The sequence below is a fragment of the Balaenoptera acutorostrata genome, chromosome 7 (assembly GCF_949987535.1).
Source record: "Balaenoptera acutorostrata chromosome 7, mBalAcu1.1, whole genome shotgun sequence".
NCBI classification, from domain to species: Eukaryota; Metazoa; Chordata; class Mammalia; order Artiodactyla; family Balaenopteridae; genus Balaenoptera; species Balaenoptera acutorostrata.
The window spans coordinates 12,096,988-12,114,073 of NC_080070.1; the positions used below are offsets into that span (position 1 = coordinate 12,096,988).

The following is a 17,086-nucleotide window of genomic DNA, read 5'->3' on the forward strand; positions in this document are numbered from 1 at the left end:
CGAGGGCTGTAGGCACGAAAGAGTCAACTACTAAGAATTCTGGAAAACGTCTTTTATTTGTAGCTGTAGCCACAACCCGGCAGCACAGGGGTGGGTGGGAACGTCCAGGCTGGTGGGCCCAGCCCAGCCTCCCAGCAGGTCAGGGCGTTTCCTGGCCCTCGGCAAGCAGAATAAGAGGCTGCTTGAGGGCCAGCTGAGGGCATCGGTGCAGCAGTGAAAGCAGCAGCGCTCAGTCTGGTGCCCCCTCAGGTGGGGTACCTAGACGATGGTGGGTGGTCCCTGCAGGATCGGGGAGGACTGGACCCCAGGGCTGGGACTCTGCAGCCCTAGGCCACATTGGGGCCCTGAATCAGGGCACAAGGGATACTGGGGTGGGGTCTGGTATGGAGGGAGGGGCTCGACATCAAAAACTAACTGTGGGGAGGGTGAAGGGGGGAAGTGGTCTCGTTGTGGGTGGTCTGCTAATGGGGAATGAATTTGCAGTCAAGAAGGGGGCCAGTCCTCACTCAGGTCTGGGCTCTGGCGGTGTGGCATTTCCGGCAGAGCACGTGGCCATCCAAGGGGAAGCAGCCGTTGTCGTCCGCCTCAATGGACAGTGGCTTCCCACAGTCCTGGGAGAAGGAAAAAGAGCGCACTGGCGGGGAGGCCCCCTAAGCACCCCACCTCCCCTCTTTAAATGAGGAAGGCCGGATGCTTCGTGGCTCAGCCGTGCCCTCGTTGTCTGTGTCCCCCAAGTCACAGCCGCCTCCACTCCTATCCCCGCCTCCATCACCACACTTTCACTGTTGTCCCCTAGGACTCTCCCCAGGAGGACGGGCAGTGGGTAGAGCCGCTTCCGAGGCGCCCACCCCAATAAAGGATGTGCGGCCTCTCCCACCTGTCTCACCTCTACTCTGACTCTGCTTTAACCTAACTGAGACCCCCGGCCCTACCAAAACAAAACAACACGCTTCCCTCCCATCGGTCGGTCCCCTTTCTTGGTTTATCGGAAACTCGGTGACCTCACAGAGAACCCACACCCCGCTGTCCTGGAGCGACGGGGAAGCATCTCTGCTGGGCGGGCGTGGATGCCGCCACTGTCCGCCCTCAGAATTGCAGCACTGATTTCCTCCAGGGCCCGGCGCCGTCCATCGCTCAGTTGGTGAGCAGCGTCCCACCACCTCCCGTCCCCAGGGGGCCGGAGTGATGGCCGACCTCACACTTGTAGCACTTCATATGGAAGTTCTTGTCCAGAGCGACCACACGCACGGTCTCCTCTCGGCCAGGCTCGGGCATGATGGGCTCTGTGCAGACGGAGCACCTGGGGGCATACTGCCTGCGGGGCAGAGAGCCGGGCGCGAGTCAGAATGGGGGCGAGGGGCACCGGCGCTGCCCCCAAGAGCGCAGGGACACGAGATGGCAGACTTCTTTGCCCGCCTTGCCTCACATCTCTAGGTGGAAGAGGCTCAACAGAGAGGCCGAAGACTGGCCACCGTAACTGGCCCTCATCAGGGGAACTGCCCACCTCTCCCGTCACCCTCCCAAAGCACCATCAGCTCCAGGAACCTCTGCCACCAGGTCCTTACCCCCCGCCACACCCACCCTGCAGCTCCTGCAGAAAGCACCCCCAGAGGACCCCACACCTGGAACCCTGCCCCTCCCCTACCCCGCACCACGTGGCTGCCTCTGGCCAACTGCTGCGGGGCACAGAGGGGTGTGACGTTCTGGCCACCCAAGGTGGAGCCCTGAACCGCACGCCTCCCGCACACTCCGAGGTGGGAATCGAGGCTGCGGCGTCCCTGCTCCCGCCCTTTAGCTACATCACGGGATCCTGCCACCACCGTTTCTAAGGGGAAACCCGAGTTCCAAACAGCTGATCTCCAAAGGAACTTTTAGCATCCAGCCTGTGTGTGAGATGAAGTCACTCCAGCACACAGTGCTGAATGCAAGACCACACCCAAAATAAAGAGAGCCATGGGCCGGGGGAGGGGGACGAGCCAGCAGCAAGACTTGCTATCCAGGCCAAAGGCCGCTGGTCAGCTAAGTCCAGAGGAACTGGTCTCTGCTGTCTACAGACAGGATGTGGGGACAGAAAGCAAGTCCAGGGATCTGGAGCTGTCTTGGGGTCAGGGGGCAGCCTGGCTCCCAGACAAATGGGAGCTGGCGCCCAGAGAAGAGCCCGGCGGGGGGGCGGTGGAGGGTCCTCACTTGTGGTAGTCGGGGACGCAGTGGGGCCGGTTGGCCTGGTCCACGATGAAGGAGGTGCCCTCAAGGGGGCAGGCGCAGACCACACAGGTGAAGCACTGCGGGTGGTAGGCCTTGCCTGTGGCCCTCAGCATGCGGTCAGTGATGGGCTGCCCACAGGTGTTGCACTTCTCCAGGGTGTCCTGAGGAGGCAGCAGCAGGAGGCTGGCAGGGAGCTGGCACCCACGGGCCAGCTGCCAGGGCAGGTCTGCCCCACGCTCACCCCCACCCCCGGGCTGAGCCCCGGGTGTCCCCAGCCCAACCCCGACTCACAGTATAGCAGCCCTCACAGTACGGCGCCCCCTCCAGGCTGTAGAACTGCTGTCCCTGCAGCTGCTGCTCACACTGATGGCAGGTAAAGCAGGTGATGTGGAACAGCTGCCCCAGAGCGCGCACCGCGGGCTGAGCACGTGCCAGGGGCTGGTGACACCGGCCACAGGACTCTGGGAAAGCCACAGAAGACGGAAGTGAATAGGAAGGAGGGCGGGAAGCTTGCAAGGGTTGAGCTGGCTGGCTTGGGCGGGGAGTGGAACCACAGACACCGGAAAGCACAGTAACGGGGGAGACGGCCCCACGGGCGGGCGGTGGGCTCACCGCTGACGGCCACGTTCTGCCTCTGAGGGTGCTCCATGTCCTGCATCAGCTGCTGGGTCAGCTGCTCCAGCTCCTCCACCTCCTTCAGAGTCAAGGGTCCTGGAGCCCCAGAGGAGCGCACCTGCAACCCCAACACTTCCTTCGTACTCTCTGAAGGGTCACGCCCTCCAAGAACCCACCCCAGCTGGCTTATCCACCTTCTTCCAAAAAGGACTAACTCCCCTCCCGTTTCCCAGATACTCAAGTTGGCTGGACCCAAAAAGCTCCTCATCCTCCCTCCCCAGACCCCAGCACCACACAAGTAAGGGGAAGAGGACGGCCCTTCCACCCGCTTTGCCCAAAGCCCCTGGGCAGTCACAGGCAGGCCAGAAGGACTGAGCGGACGGAGGCCACGCACACAGCAGCTCAGGTCACCGAAGCACCGAACACACCAGGCCACGCATCAACTCCACAGAGCATGCTGGGACATGGCCCCCGTGAAGAGACCGGCACGCGACGGCGTGTGCACCCACACGCGCACACACACCTACCCGTCCCGCCGGCTGCCGAGCAGCCCCTGTCAGCGTGAGGATACAACACAGGCGGGAGTCAGGTTAAACCCCAGGGCTGTCTGCAGGAGCCCAGCCCCCAGCTCCCACGAAGAGGTCCCGGGGTCCCTCCTTAGAGGGGGTTCCTGGACCACCTGACCCCAGTAGGCCTCAGAGAAGGGCCACTCTGTAGGCCAGCCCAGCCCTCCTGTTAGGGGATCCTGAGACAGCTGGAGACTGGGGGTGGGGGTGAGGTTAGGGGGGCAGTGCCAGGAACCCTGAGATCTCCCGGGAGGAGGCGCTGCAGGGGCTGTCTGGCCTGTAGCAGCGTTTCCATGACACGGTCCCCCGGGAATGCTGGGTGGGTCTCCATTACTAAGTCCACCCGGGACCGTGGCCCCCGATACTGAATGCTCTACCTGCCCATGCCTTCACTCTCCTAACACCCAGAACTCAAAACCTCCCAGGTCCCTCCTCCCGTGGCCACCTTCCCCTCAGCCCTGGCTCCACCAGCCTCACACCTGTCTGCATCCAGAGCTGCATCCGCCCAGGGAAGCACAGATCCATTGATGCTCTAGCTCTCAGCCATTTTCCCCACAGACTCCTGCTACCTCCTGCCCGTAACTGACTGTGTAAGTCCCCTGTAAGCCCCCTCTTCTATGTAAGCTTCACCTTTTCCTCTCCCAGTCATCCCTTCCTGGCATCTCGGGGACAGACAAAGAGGACACAGCCAGCCCTTTCTCTCTGGTGCCACTTAAATGCCTCTTCCAGTCTGTGGAAGTATGAACTATTCAGACATCAGCCCTCCTTGGGTACCTACGCTCCTCCACGACACACTCAATCCAGCCACTGTTTTCCCTCTCTGCCTGCGAGCACCGACGTCCCAGCTTCAACATGCATGGCACTCGGACCTCTGCAACTCCAACAGCTCCAAATGTCCCTCCAGCTCAGGCACCTTCCACCATGGGACACCTTGGACCTGAGATTTATTGGTCTCTGCCTCCAAGACCCTGGGCTTGACCTCCCAGCCATCACCTCCTCCCCCTCTTCCCATCCGCACCTACTGAATGAACCTGCTCAGAAAGGCTTTGGTTCCTCGGACTCCCAACCCTCTCCATGAGCCTTCTGCATCCAGCCATTCTGGCTTGCCTCCCCTGAAGCCCAGCCGCTTGACCATCGACTTCTACAAGGCTCTCATGGCCACTCTTGCCACCTTCAGCCACCATCGCTTATCTGATCCAATCTCAACCCTGGGTCACGCCACCACCCGCTTCCTGTTTCTGCCTCCCAACTGCAGAAAGTAGGTGGAGAGATTCCTGAATGCTGCAGAGGGAGTTCACCAAACACGGCAGCGCCCTCCGGCCCTCCAGCCTCAGCTCGGCTGTCTGGTATTTGGCTCCTGTGGATTCCCAGTCGCCTTCCCCACAGCAGCTGTTCCAAACCTTTCCATCTCCTCCAGCCCCCAACCGCGTCGCCCCCTCGCTCTCACAGATGACCTCACCTCCTACGTGACCGAGGAGCTGGGAGCTGGCCAGCTCTCGCTCCCTCTCGCTCCTCCTCTCCGCACAAGACTGTGGCCGTGCAGGGTCTCTGGGCTGGGAAAGCCCTGGGGGCGGGGTGGTCACCAGCGGCCCTCTGCTCCCCGCTCTCAGGCAGAAGAACCCCTCTTCCACGGGCTTCTTCCCCCTGGTTCACACACATACCTGAGCCCTCCTCCCCTAATGTCAGCCCTACACGCACACACACACACACACACACACACACACACACAGGCCTTCCCTCAGTCCTTCCTCTCCCTGCCAACCTCTGAGAACAGGCCACTCTGGCAACTGCATTTTCTCACCATCCACTCACTGCTCAACTCCGTCCCCACCACAGGACACAGCTTCCGAATCATCCAATCTCTGGCCTTATTTTAGTTCTCATCCTCCTCAGACCCCCACTGGAGAGCTCCTCAGCCATCATTCTCTTCTCTGAGATGCCACCCTGATCTGTGACTCTCCTCCTCCTTCTGCCATTCTTCCCCCTGGTCCAAGGCTCTTTCCAGGGACCCGGCCCCTCCTGTGTAAGTGTCCCCCGGGCTTCAGTATCACCACATACAACCACTGCACATATGCGCACCTCAAGCCCAGGCCCTCTCCTGCCACCCGTCCCCCATTTCTAACTGAATGACGGTTCCAGCTGAAAGAAGGTCCTCCTGGAACCTGTTGCTCAACATGCTGACAGCTGGACCCGCCTCTTCCGGTTCACACCATTTCCCCTTCTAGACTTCTCTATTTTGTCAGCAACACTGTCATTCCCCAACACACCAGGGCTTTTTTTTTTTTTTTTTAACTCCTCCCTCTCCTCTTGCAACTGTGTCAGTTACTGAGCCTGGAGGCTCTTCCTCTGTAAAAGCTCTCCTCTCTGGACCTTATTTTTCATTTCCACTAATGTTACTGTCGCCCAGGACGTCGCTGACCTCCTGCGTCTAGTCCACACCTCTGCTGGAAAAACTTTCCCAAAAGCTTCCAAAAGCACGGCTGTCACCAGACCTCCCCACCCAGACACACACCACCTCAAAAATCATTACTGCCTCCCCAGGACCCACAGGTTCCCTGGGTGCGCTATTTCATTTCCTTCCCACTAAGCGCCCACCCACCTCTCTAAGCATGGCTCTATAATTTCCCCACAGGGACCTTCCACTTTCTATCCTCCAGACACCCCTGGTGTATCTGTGCCCTTGAGTTTTGCTCATGCTGTTCCCACCCGAATGCCCGTCCCTCTCCTCTCTGGATTCTTAAGTCCCACCATCCTTCAAGGCACACTAGCACCATGATGCCTTTTCCTAACTTCCCAGCCTCAACATTGGCTCCCTGTTTGGAGTTCCTATAACACAGGATTCTGCAAAACTCATTGGCACTTGGCATCTCTTCCTACCCTGTGCCTGTGCACACACAGACATCCATGCTGTCAGTTAACTCCGTGGCTGGTTGGACTAGATAGATGACTGGCAGGGTCCCTCCAACCCAGAAGATCAGTCTCCTGAACTGGAAGGCAGGAATGGTCAGGCAGGAATGATAACTGTTCTGCTTTGGGCTTTCATGTGCTAGAAACAGACCCACAGCACTTTCCACACATTAGCTCACTTCATCTTCCCAACCACTGTAAGGATGGATAGTGAACTGAGGCTCAAAGTTCACCTAACTTGCCTGGGGTCTTGTGAGCCGCAATTCTATTCCAGGTCCACTGACGCCCTCGGGCTCAACCTCTTTGAGATCTCTTCCCTCCCGAGTACAGAGCACAGTGCCTGGCACTGAGCAGAAGCTGGCTGGCTCAGCCAGTGTTTACCAATGGCTCTTATCACCAGATGGGCCCTCGGGCAGTGAAAGCGCTCAGAGGAGCAGAGATTAACTCAAGACTCCAAGAAGGGGGAAGATCTGAAGTTGGACTGGTGATGATCTCATCCCTCCTCTTTAACTTTCTGGGGCAGGGCGCAAGGGAAGGTCAACCAAATCCTCCTCCTAACTCAGAGCCTGTGCGCTCCCCCCTGCCCCACCCCGACTCCCAGTCGGGCCCCACCCAGCCCCAGACCCTGCCAGGCTCTCCTCCAGAAGAGCTTTCTCTTGCCATTGCTCCACCATTCCAACCCCAGAGGCTGAAAACTCCTATCCCACCACCCCACACCCAGCCCACTTTCCAGGCCCACCTTCCTCCTCATTCTCAGGCTCCTGACTTAGCCTTACCCCCAGCCCCCTGGTGTCAGCCTGGTCTTCCCACCCTCCCTCACCTGGTTTTGGTTTTGAGCCGGTGGCGGCACTGGGTGCTGCTTCTCCTGCACTTGGGGCTTTTCCTTCTGCTGAGCATAGGTGAAGCTGGGGGGCTGAGGGGAGCCTGTGCCAGTGGAAGAGGGAGCTTCAGGGGGCCCCAACTTCTGAGTGGGCTGTGACCCGGGTCCACCTGGAGCTCCAGGGCTGAACTTGGAAGCCACAGGAGTAAACTTGGGAGCCACTGGAGAAAACTTAGGGGCTGGAGATGGGGCAGGGGGACCTCGGGGCTGGGTGTTAGCCAAAGGCACAGGCTGGGGCTGGGGCTGGACGTGGAGCTGGACCTGAGGCTGGGCCTGGGCCTGGGCCGGGGGCTGAGACTGCACATGGAAATGTGTCTGGCTCTGAGGCTGAGCCTGGGACACAGGCTGGGAGCTAGCAGGGGACTTCCAGGGAGGCAGGGGTGCTGTGCCCCCAGTTGCTGGCTTAGAACTGGACTTGGAAATGAATGGAGTGGTGACCGGTGGGAGTACATATCCAGATGACACCTGCAAGGGAAGGCAGAGGGGAGAGAAGTGCCTTAGAGAGGCTACTGCCCTCCATAACTCCATCCCCACGCCCTTCCTCCCTGCCCTGCCTTTCCTACTCTCCTGCCCCTTACCCGGGCTTTGAAGGGATCATTCTTGGTCATGTCATCCAGCAACGAAGACAGAGAGTCGATCTCCAGATCAATACTGCTCACCTTCTCCCTGGGCTAGAGGGTCAGGGGTCAGAGCACCCATCCCAGTTCTCCACTGCCACCCCACCCCCATGAGGGCAGAGATGCGGCAGGTCAGCGGAGAGGACCCTCCTCTCCTTTCCTTGGGGTGTCCACCGTAGCTGCCTCTCCCAGGCCTCCATACCTGTGGTGGGAGCTGTATGGGGGCCTCAGGCCCTCCCTCCTCCACTAGCGGAGGCGGTGGGGAAGGGAAGATCTCCTCCTCCAAAGGCGCAGGGGGAAACGGTTCCTCGATCGGGGGAGGGGGAGGGGGGAAGGCACCTCCCAGAGTGCCCTCGGCGTCGTCAGCCTCCCCCAGCACGGGAGGAGGCGGTAAGGGAAAGTCTGGTGTTGGAAGGAGAGAGAGAGCAGTCAGCAGGGACCCCTCTACGCTTCCTTCAAGTTCCCTTCCTTGAAGCAGCAGCTCTAACCCCTAACCCAAGAACTCTCTCGAGGGTCCTGGAGCGTACGGGAAGTCAACGGGGTGGGGGGCTGGGCGCAGGACGCCCTGGGAGCACTGGGTCAGGAAAGGCCGGGACTCAGCCGCGGAGTGGTACATCTCCCATTACACTTCGGAAAACGGACCCAGAGGGGAAGATTCGTGCCCCACATTCCCGCCTCCCACCCCCAGGCGGGGGACCTGGAACGGTCCCAGGAGCCCTGGCCCCCAGCCATGAGCTCCACGATGAGGTAAGAACATCTGCTCGGGACTCGGTGGCTGCGCCCAGCCCCCTCCGCTGCGACCTCTCCAGACATCCCCAAATTCCCAAAACCACTCCCCCCAGGCCGGCGCCCGCCGAGGTCCAGCCCCCAAGCTCGGCCACATACCTTCCGGGGGCGGTGGGGGAATCTCGCCCACGCGGCCCATCTGTGCGCGTTGGGCCCCAGCGGCCGAGGGAGGCTCGCTGTCCCCGGGCCGGAAAGGATTCACTTTGGGCTTTGGGGCCACCACCGGGCCGAACTTCTTCTGCGGGGCGTAAAACACTGGAGCCGAGACGGAGATCGCGCGAGGCGGGCGGGGGGCCGCCATGGCCAGGCCGTGCTGCGGGGGGTGGGTGGCCGGGTTACGCAGTGCCGAGCCGGGCAGAGGACGCCCTCGCCGGCCCGGCTCCCCTCTGCGCCCCCGCCCCCCCGACCCCGTGGGCGGCCGCGGAGCGGCTCCCCGCGCCTCACCGCGGGCCGGAGCGTGCGCGCCGCGTCTCGGGTGGCCGCCTCGCAGCCGGGTCCGCAGACTCTGCGTCCCGGTCCCGAGCCGCCTCCAGCCCGGCGGGGAGGGACGCGGGAAGAGGGAGGGAGGGAGAGGGCGGGGAGAGAGCGGCGCCGAGACCATACAAGGAGCGGCCCGGGGAGGGGGCGGGGAGAGGCGGGGAGGGTGGACGGGGCAGGAAACTCCCCCAGGAAGGGGCCCTGATCCTGCCCCGGGGCCGGAGGCTTCAGCAAGGTCCTCCCGCCCCCGCCCCCGCACCCCCCCTCGCCCCCGCCGCCCCGGCCGGGCACGGACCGCCCCTCCCCAAACACAGGCCTCTGATGTCATTTCCTGACTTGACCCCCTCCACACTCCCGCGGGTGCCCGAGATCTGACTCACCGTCCCCACTCCGGGCTACGCCGGCGGAGGTCGGGCGGGGGCCCCAGAGGTGCCCAAGCAGCCCGGTGGCGCCTCCGCCCCGGCCCAGCCCCCTCCTCTCCGGGCCTGCAGTTACCTGCCTCCGCCACCTCCAGCAGCTCCTCCGCCTTCCCAGCCAGCCGCCAGCCCCGCGCCCCAAATCCCCTCCGGGTCAGCCCAGACAAGCGGGACTGGGATGGAACTGGGCTCCTAGGTGGACGGGGATGGTGAGTGGGGGGCGTCCTCCCCGCCTACGCCCCCCCCCAGGCCCTCTGTGACCTGGGGCAGGGGTGGGCGGCGTGAGCACGAACCTCAAGGATCCTTTGGGGGATCCTAACTTCAAATCCTGGGCAGCTACTTAAGGCTTCGAGGAATTCGCATCACCCGCGACCCGCCTGCAGATCGGTTAAACATTGCAGGAGGGAGAGTTGCGGCGGGTGGGGCCGGGCAATGGAGGTGGGAGGGCGGGGCGGAGGCGAGAGCGGCCAGCGCACTTGGGGCCGGGGAGAACGGACGTGGGCGCGGGCTGCACGTCTGCGCCGGTATTTTTTCGCCCACCGTGACCCACCCCACCGTGACCCACCCCTCGAGGAGGCGGTGCGCGGCCGGGCGGCCCTCGGGGGATTCGGAGACTGCGCTCGGTGGAGCCCCCCATTGGTCCGACCGGATTCCTCAGCCTTCTTGTGCCCTAGGTCACAGGAAAGGGACAAACCTGGGTTCGTTCTTTCTTTCTCTTGTCTTTTTTTAATCGAACATGGAAACTTACCGAATTGCCTCCTGAATTCTTCCACACTCACTACCTACAAACTATGGATTCACATGGCCTTTTGGCTTGTAAGTCCAGCTTATCACCCTCAGACGCTTCCTTTTCTCTCGCTCTGTACTGCCAGACTTCACTGCCATCTAAGGCAGTCCCCTCGTGCACACTCTACTCAGTATTTCCAGTCCCTGGCCTTCCAAATTGGCTACATCCTACGGTCAACCAGCATCTGTGCTACGCTCTAGAGATTGTCCAGACTCACCCCTTACATTTACCATGAGAACACAGGCTGGGAACTTAAGAGATGGGCCCAGGGTCATGCCCAGTAAACTGCAGGATCTATGCTAGAACTGGGTCTCTTTGAGGGCTCTGATGTCAGAGCTCATTCCTCTCCACCCTGGTGTCAGGTGAAGCAACCCTGGGTACAGGAGAGCAGTGTGAGGTCAGAGGGGGGAGAGACCCAGCCGGAGTGCCCATACTAAGGGACAAGTCTCTTTGTTCTCTCTGCATCATTTTCTCCATGTATAAAAGAGTGATGATATTTAATCCACGTACCTTATTGAATTATATAAAGAAATAAATGCAATATCATATCTGAAAATGCTGTGTAATACCCAGTATTATTATTCAATTCGCAGTTCTGACAGGTTAACCTAAGGCCGTTTTCCCCATATGTCCCCTTCCAGGTTGCCAGGCACGTCTCTCATGGGCCTTGGTTTATGCATGCCGTCTCCTTCCTTCAACTTGATCAAATATTTAATTACACCTAAGACTACCTCTTTGTCTCCTTCTCAGACCCCACTGATCTTTCTTTTCTCTGGTGTCTTATTGCCTTTGTCACTGGTATTTCTCACAGCCACAAGCATGTGTAGCCATGTATAACTTAAAGCATGCAGTGCAGACCTTCTCTGACACGTATAAGCTGGTCCTGGGCCTGTCCCTGTGAAGATCTGCTAGAAATTTGATACTAGATTTCCTGTGAGACCAAAAGTCTCATCACCAATCCTTCAAAACATACCCACTTAGGAAAGTTAGGAAGATGGTTTCCGGAAAGCATCACGACAGTAAAAGCCATCTGCCCTCTAAATGTCTCCTTAAGGAATGTGCATGTGCAAAATATAGTATATTTAATTGTTAGGCAGCTGAACCTATTTATAAATCAAGAATAGAAGAGTGCGTAGGCAAGTGCAGTTTTAGTGACAACTAAGAGCATTGGGGATGCAGAATGCTATTCGGGAAGCTAAGAGTTTTAAGCCGGGCATTCTAAATACAGGTAGAAACACACAGAGTATCCCAGAAGGACAGATTCACTAGGCCAGGATGTCTCAAGTGGAGTTGCAAGGTCAATGCTTTTAAAATGCACACAACCAAAATAAATAAATTAATTTAATTAAATGCACACAATGAATAGGAGCAGTCCTAGTGATTTTTAGTTATTTTTCTTAAGTAAGCAATTCTAATTGATCTCCTCAGGTAGTATGTGTAAAGTGTAGTGCATAAGTAGATGTCTGCCTAATCGTTTCCAACAGCTTGAGGCCAGACAAGAGAGAGGAAGTAAGAAAATGGGCAGTGACCTTTGCTACTTAAAACATCGCTACACACCTCCAAGGATTTATATCCACCGGGTGCCAGAAAGTTTTCTTCAAGGGCGCACAACATAAAGTAAGAAGTCGGAAAGTAGTAAAGAAAAAGAAGAAAAAAAAAAAGGAAGGAGCAAGGGCAATGGCAAAAAAATAAATTCTGAAATGAGAAGAGGGATGCGATCACGAGGGTCTTTCCATATGCTGGCTGCAGACGGACAGAGGGTCAATTATGTGCCAGGTGCTGTGCTAGGCGCACAAACAACAGCAAGAACAGCGACCACCGTAACAACCACAACAGTGACAGCACGCACTTAGAGAAAGCTTAGCATGGGGCGCTAAGCACAATACCTGTTACCCCACTTAATCTTCACAATAAACCTGTGAGGAATGTACATTATTATCCCATTTTTCAGTTAAGAAAACTGAGGCCAACTGGATGTTAGATTTTCCACCTCCTAAACTGCAAAAAGTTTCTTGCAGTGCAAGTATTTTATTATTTGAATACAGCCCTGCCCCCTACTTACATCCTTGCAGTGCACCACTTGCTCCCTCAGGAGCCCCCGCTTGGTGCATCTACAGCCTCTTCAGGTCAGCCTCCAACTCCATCCCCCACTTTAAGTCCCTGGGCCACCATTTTCTTCTTCCATTACATCGTATCATCAAATTGTGTCCGTCTGTCTCTCTATCTATCTGTCCATCTGCATATGTGTATACACACACACGTTTTGTGTATGTGAGATGTATATATGTATTATATATTGGTGTAATAGAACATTTCCAGAGCCTTCTCAAAGAACTGTTAACAGTGGTTGGTGTTAGGACATAGAATTGGGGGAAGGCAGAAGTCTTTTATAACTGCCTTTTCCTCCGTGAATACATATTACTCTTATCATTTTAAAAAAGGAAAAGAAAGGAGAGAAATGACAGAGACATCATCTCTTTTTCCTTATATCAGAGTGTTTTCTTGCACTGAATACTGGGAGCACGTGGTCTACAGCTTTCCCACTTCCTCCCAAATTTACTTCTCTCTTAGTCCCACTTGCATTTGTTTGTCAGGACAAAAGAATCTCTCATGGGTGGGACTGCAGGCATGATGGAGGGTAGGGTGGGAATGGAGGTGGGGGTGGGTGAAGTGCCCAGCAAGGCCCAGGGATCTTTGTGGCAAAGCCAAGGAAGAGCAGCTCCCTGCTCTGCCCAGGGGCACCCACACCCCGCCCCCCACCCCTCCAGTCTACCCCTCATCCCCCTCCCTACGCCCACCTCCACAATGGAAGGGATGAACTTAAAGCCACAAATACCCCCCTTTTCCTCCTTTCTTCCTGACATCAGGACATCATCGTCTGTGCACTTTTCTCTTCCATTCCCCAACCTCAGTTCAACCAATATTTACCAATAACGTCTATGTTATAGGCACCCGGGATATAAAGATAGATAAGCCCAGTTCTTTCCTTCAAGGTACTCTTCATCTAGAGTAAACACACTTAAGTAGGCATTTTAGTATAATCAAGTAAGTGTTAAGATGAGATTACAAAGTTTTCACCCACCCAATAGTGCTGGCTTGGTGTGGCTACACTAATTACAATAGCTGGGTGGACTTCTCATTATTTAAACCTCATTATTATTATCCCACCAGGTTTGAAGCAGCAGTGAGGATTCCAGGACTGGGGAGCAAAGCCTGCATAGGGCGTTTAGGGAACAGAGGTCAAAAGAGGCACAGGGGCTTCCCTGGTGGCGCAGTGGTTAAGAATCCGCTGCCAATGCAGGGGACACGGGTTCGAGCCCTGGTCCGGGAAGATCCCACATGCTGTGGAGCAACTAAGCCCGTGCGCCACAGCTACTGAAGCCCGAGCGCCTAGAGCCCGTGCTCCAAAACAAGAGAAGCCACTGCAAAGAGAAGCCCGCACACCGCAAGGAAGAGTAGCCCCCACTCGCCGCAACTAGAGAAAACCGGCACGCAGCAACAAAGACCCAACGCAGCCAAAAATAAATAAATAAAATAAATTTAAAAAAAAAGAAGAAGAGGCACCGAAGCCTCCATACATACCAAGGTCTGAGCCAGATGGGCACCCAGAGAGCCTGCAAGCATCAGCCAGGCAGAAATGTGTGGTGGTTATAGGGGCAGAGCAAGGCAGATGGTCAGATGGCAAAGAGTCAGCAGCCAAGGGAGCTGGGAAGGGCAGACAGGAAAAGAGGCCCAGGGTACCAACAGTAGCACCGGCAGGTTGCTGGCACTGAGGCCACCGCTAGCGGAGCATCTGCTGCTTTCCTTCTCCCTGAACCCAGGGGAAGCCAAAAAACCAGAGAGAGCCAGGGCTAGAAGCTAGATTGTTTGTCACTGAAAATAGCCGACTAAGTCAGTACAGGAAGTAGACATGTCAGGGAGTGGGGATGTTAAATACAGATAAATAACCTAGTTGCCACCCCACCCCAGTCCCTTTAATAAGGTGGTCCTAATGTAAAGAAACCCACCAGGCTAGCCTGAGGGAAGTGAGTGCCCCTGAGCCGACCCTCAGAGCTTGCTCAAGCTTCCTCAAGCACCTTCCTGCCACCCATTTAGTTGTTGTTGACCTTGCCATCCAGATATATGCTGCTTCAGAACGTGGCAAATGGACGCTCAGTCTCAGAAAAAGGGACGGGGACCCACCCCGAACAGCAGGTGGCTTCATACCGAGGCTTCTCAGCATGCTTGAGAGAGCTGGAGACAGGCCTTCTGTTCCCATGTGTGAGATGCTACCAGAGGACACTTAGGCCACAGAGCAACCTACCCATTTCCAGCACAGCAGAGGAGGCCTAGCACAGTGCCTGCCGCCAAGCCAGGACCTCAGATACATTTACTGACTGAAATAGAGTTCCAGAAACATTGAAATCTCGTACTAGATCAAGGGAGATCCTGCGTTTGGTAAAGCTTAAAGGCTTTTTATAACATCTTGGATCATTCATTTGTTTACTCAACAAGTATTTATTGAAGATCTACTAGGTGTGGGACACTTTGTTAGGTGCTGGAAATGTAATATTGAGCAAAACCAGACATGATCGCAAGCTCTCATGGAGGGTCCATGCCCTCGGGGAGTTGGCCAGGAGAGATATTAATCAAATAATCACAAACAAAATGTAAAACTGCCACTGTTACCAGAACCTCAGGAGAAAGATTGATGATGCAAGTGATTGAGCACCTAACTAACTGGGAGATGTGTCCTGGCAGGGGAGCTCGAGGGAGGGATGTCCAAGCTGAGATCTGAAAGATTAGGAGGCCTTAACCAGGCAGAGTGGGAGGGGAAGCATTCCATGCAGAGGGTGCAGCATTTGCAAAGCCCTGGGATGGCTGTGAGCACAGCCTGTCCCTTGCTTGCACTGAAGGAGGCAGGCGTGACTGGGGTGTCTGAGAGCGAGGTGTAGACACAGGCTGCAGAAGAGCTGGAGAGGTGGTTGTGCAGATGCTGATCATGTGAAAGCATTTTGACTTTGTCCTGAGAACAGTAAGGAGCTGCTGCAGAGTTTCAGGTTGAAAAGAATGGCATGAAAAGGCTTGAGAGCTTTGAAAATCTCCCAAGATTTCCAATCTTGGGACAGTGTGGAGAATAACAGAAGGGTCCAGTACAGATGTGGACAGACCAGTTCAGAGGCTATGGTAGAGCTCTAGGTGCAATGGGGAGGTTTGTGGAGGTGGACCGAGTGGATAGATAAGAGGGCTATGTAGGACATGAAATCATCAACGGAACTGAGTGATGGACTGAATTTGGGGCTGCGGGTTGGTAGGCGGGGAGAAAGAGACATCAGGGATCCAGCACAGCTTCTGGCTCAGAATGTCGTGCTCTCTGCTGAGAGGAGCAGGTCTGGGAGGAAGACTGTGTGTTTTGTTCTGGACGTGCTGAGAAACAGAGGGTGTATGGTAAGCAGTGGGATATCCAGGTCTAGAGCAGAGAAAAGAGGACGGTGCTGAGAGTCCACATTTATGAGTCATCGGCCTCCAAGTAGTAATTCAAATCTGTTATTGGATGACAAAGTCACCTAGCGAGTATTACCTGAGAAGTTGAGAAGGCTTAGGATGGGCTTTGATGGATGATAATGTTTTATTTTTTTTAATATTTTTATTTATGTATTTATTTGGCTGTGCTGGGTCTTAGTTGCGGCATACGAACTCTTTTTTTTTTTTTTAATTTTATTTATTTATTTATTTATTTATTTATGGCTGTGTTGGGTCCTCGTTTCCGTGCGAGGGCTTTCCCCAGTTGCGGCAAGTGGGGGCCACTCTTCATCGCGGTGCGCGGGCCTCTCACTATCGCGGCCTCTCTTGCTGCGGAGCACAGGCTCCAGACGCGCAGGCTCAGCAATTATGGCTCACGGGCCTAGTCGCTCCACGGCATGTGGGATCCTCCCAGACCAGGGCTTGAACCCGTATCCCCTGCATTGGCAGGCAGATTCCCAACCACTGCGCCACCAGGGAAGCCCCGATGATAATGTTTGATGGACAGTTGGAAGCGGTAGGCCTGACTCTCAGAGTCAGGAAGCCCTTCCACAGACTCCGTAGACTACGCTTTCCAAGCCTCCGTGTCTCCTCCAACAGGAGTGAAGAAAGGACCCCTCTTCCCTCTAATCCTCTTACACTCACCGCCTTGCCTCCACGTGCCCTGCCCCGAGACCACCAGAACTCATTACATCAAGCCCCTTAACCCCGAGTTGTCAGCCACATATTCCCAGCTCACCCCACATCTTGCTCCCTGCTCAGCTCCTGAATCCATCGCAGGTGCCCTTCGGAGCTCAGAGACGCACTGCCCGTCCTTGTACAGCCATCTGTTGCCTGGGTTGTTCATCCTCATTCCTCAAACATTGTTATGTCCTAGCTCAGTGGCACTCTCTCCAATATGACTTTACTATTAATTCTTGGTGATTTCAATGCCACACAGATGATTCTTCCTACCCCTTGCCTCTCTGCCTTCTCTCCTCCCACCAGTTGGCTGTACCTCACTATTCTCACGATAATACCTCAACCAATGTTGACCAATAGAAATATGGTGTGAGACCCATATGTAATTTTAAAAGAAACTAAAAAAGAAACTAGTAATTGTAATTTTAATAATATAATTTAACCCAATATATCCAAAATATTATCATTTTAATATATAATACATATTTTAAAAATTATTGATGAAATATGTTACCTTTCTTTGGTGCTAAGTCCTGGGAACTTGATATGAATTTTGCCCTTATAGTGCATCTTCATTCGGACTAGTCACTAGTAGCTAGTGGCTACTGCATTGGACCCAGTTCTAGACAGACCTTGTACCACTCCCT

The 17,086-nt window shown here is 55.8% G+C and overlaps 1 protein-coding gene and 1 long non-coding RNA gene across 3 annotated transcripts in view; both read right to left on the reverse strand.

The window, feature by feature from the left end:
* Positions 1-13,888, reverse strand: part of LOC130708557 (uncharacterized) — a 30,055-nt gene extending 16,167 nt beyond the window's left edge. The window contains exon 1 of the long non-coding RNA XR_009008779.1: positions 13,839-13,888. This is a non-coding gene — a long non-coding RNA (uncharacterized LOC130708557). The remainder of the gene's footprint in view (positions 1-13,838) is intronic.
* ZYX (zyxin) overlaps positions 38-17,086 on the reverse strand; it is a 28,119-nt gene continuing 11,070 nt past the window's right edge. Inside the window, exons 1-10 of one of the 2 annotated variants that reach the window (XM_057549606.1) lie at positions 9,021-9,217; positions 8,676-8,889; positions 7,993-8,192; positions 7,752-7,844; positions 7,114-7,638; positions 2,818-2,938; positions 2,497-2,666; positions 2,188-2,366; positions 1,195-1,315; positions 38-611 (exon numbers count right to left, since the gene is read on the reverse strand). In XM_057549606.1, the coding sequence (XP_057405589.1) occupies positions 507-611; positions 1,195-1,315; positions 2,188-2,366; positions 2,497-2,666; positions 2,818-2,938; positions 7,114-7,638; positions 7,752-7,844; positions 7,993-8,192; positions 8,676-8,877 (1,716 nt within the window). In that variant the 5' untranslated portion in view covers positions 8,878-8,889; positions 9,021-9,217 and the 3' untranslated portion in view covers positions 38-506. Of the gene's footprint in view, positions 612-1,194; positions 1,316-2,187; positions 2,367-2,496; positions 2,667-2,817; positions 2,939-7,113; positions 7,639-7,751; positions 7,845-7,992; positions 8,193-8,675; positions 8,890-9,020; positions 9,218-17,086 lie in introns of those variants that run through there. The other variant, XM_057549607.1, reaches the window with a different exon arrangement.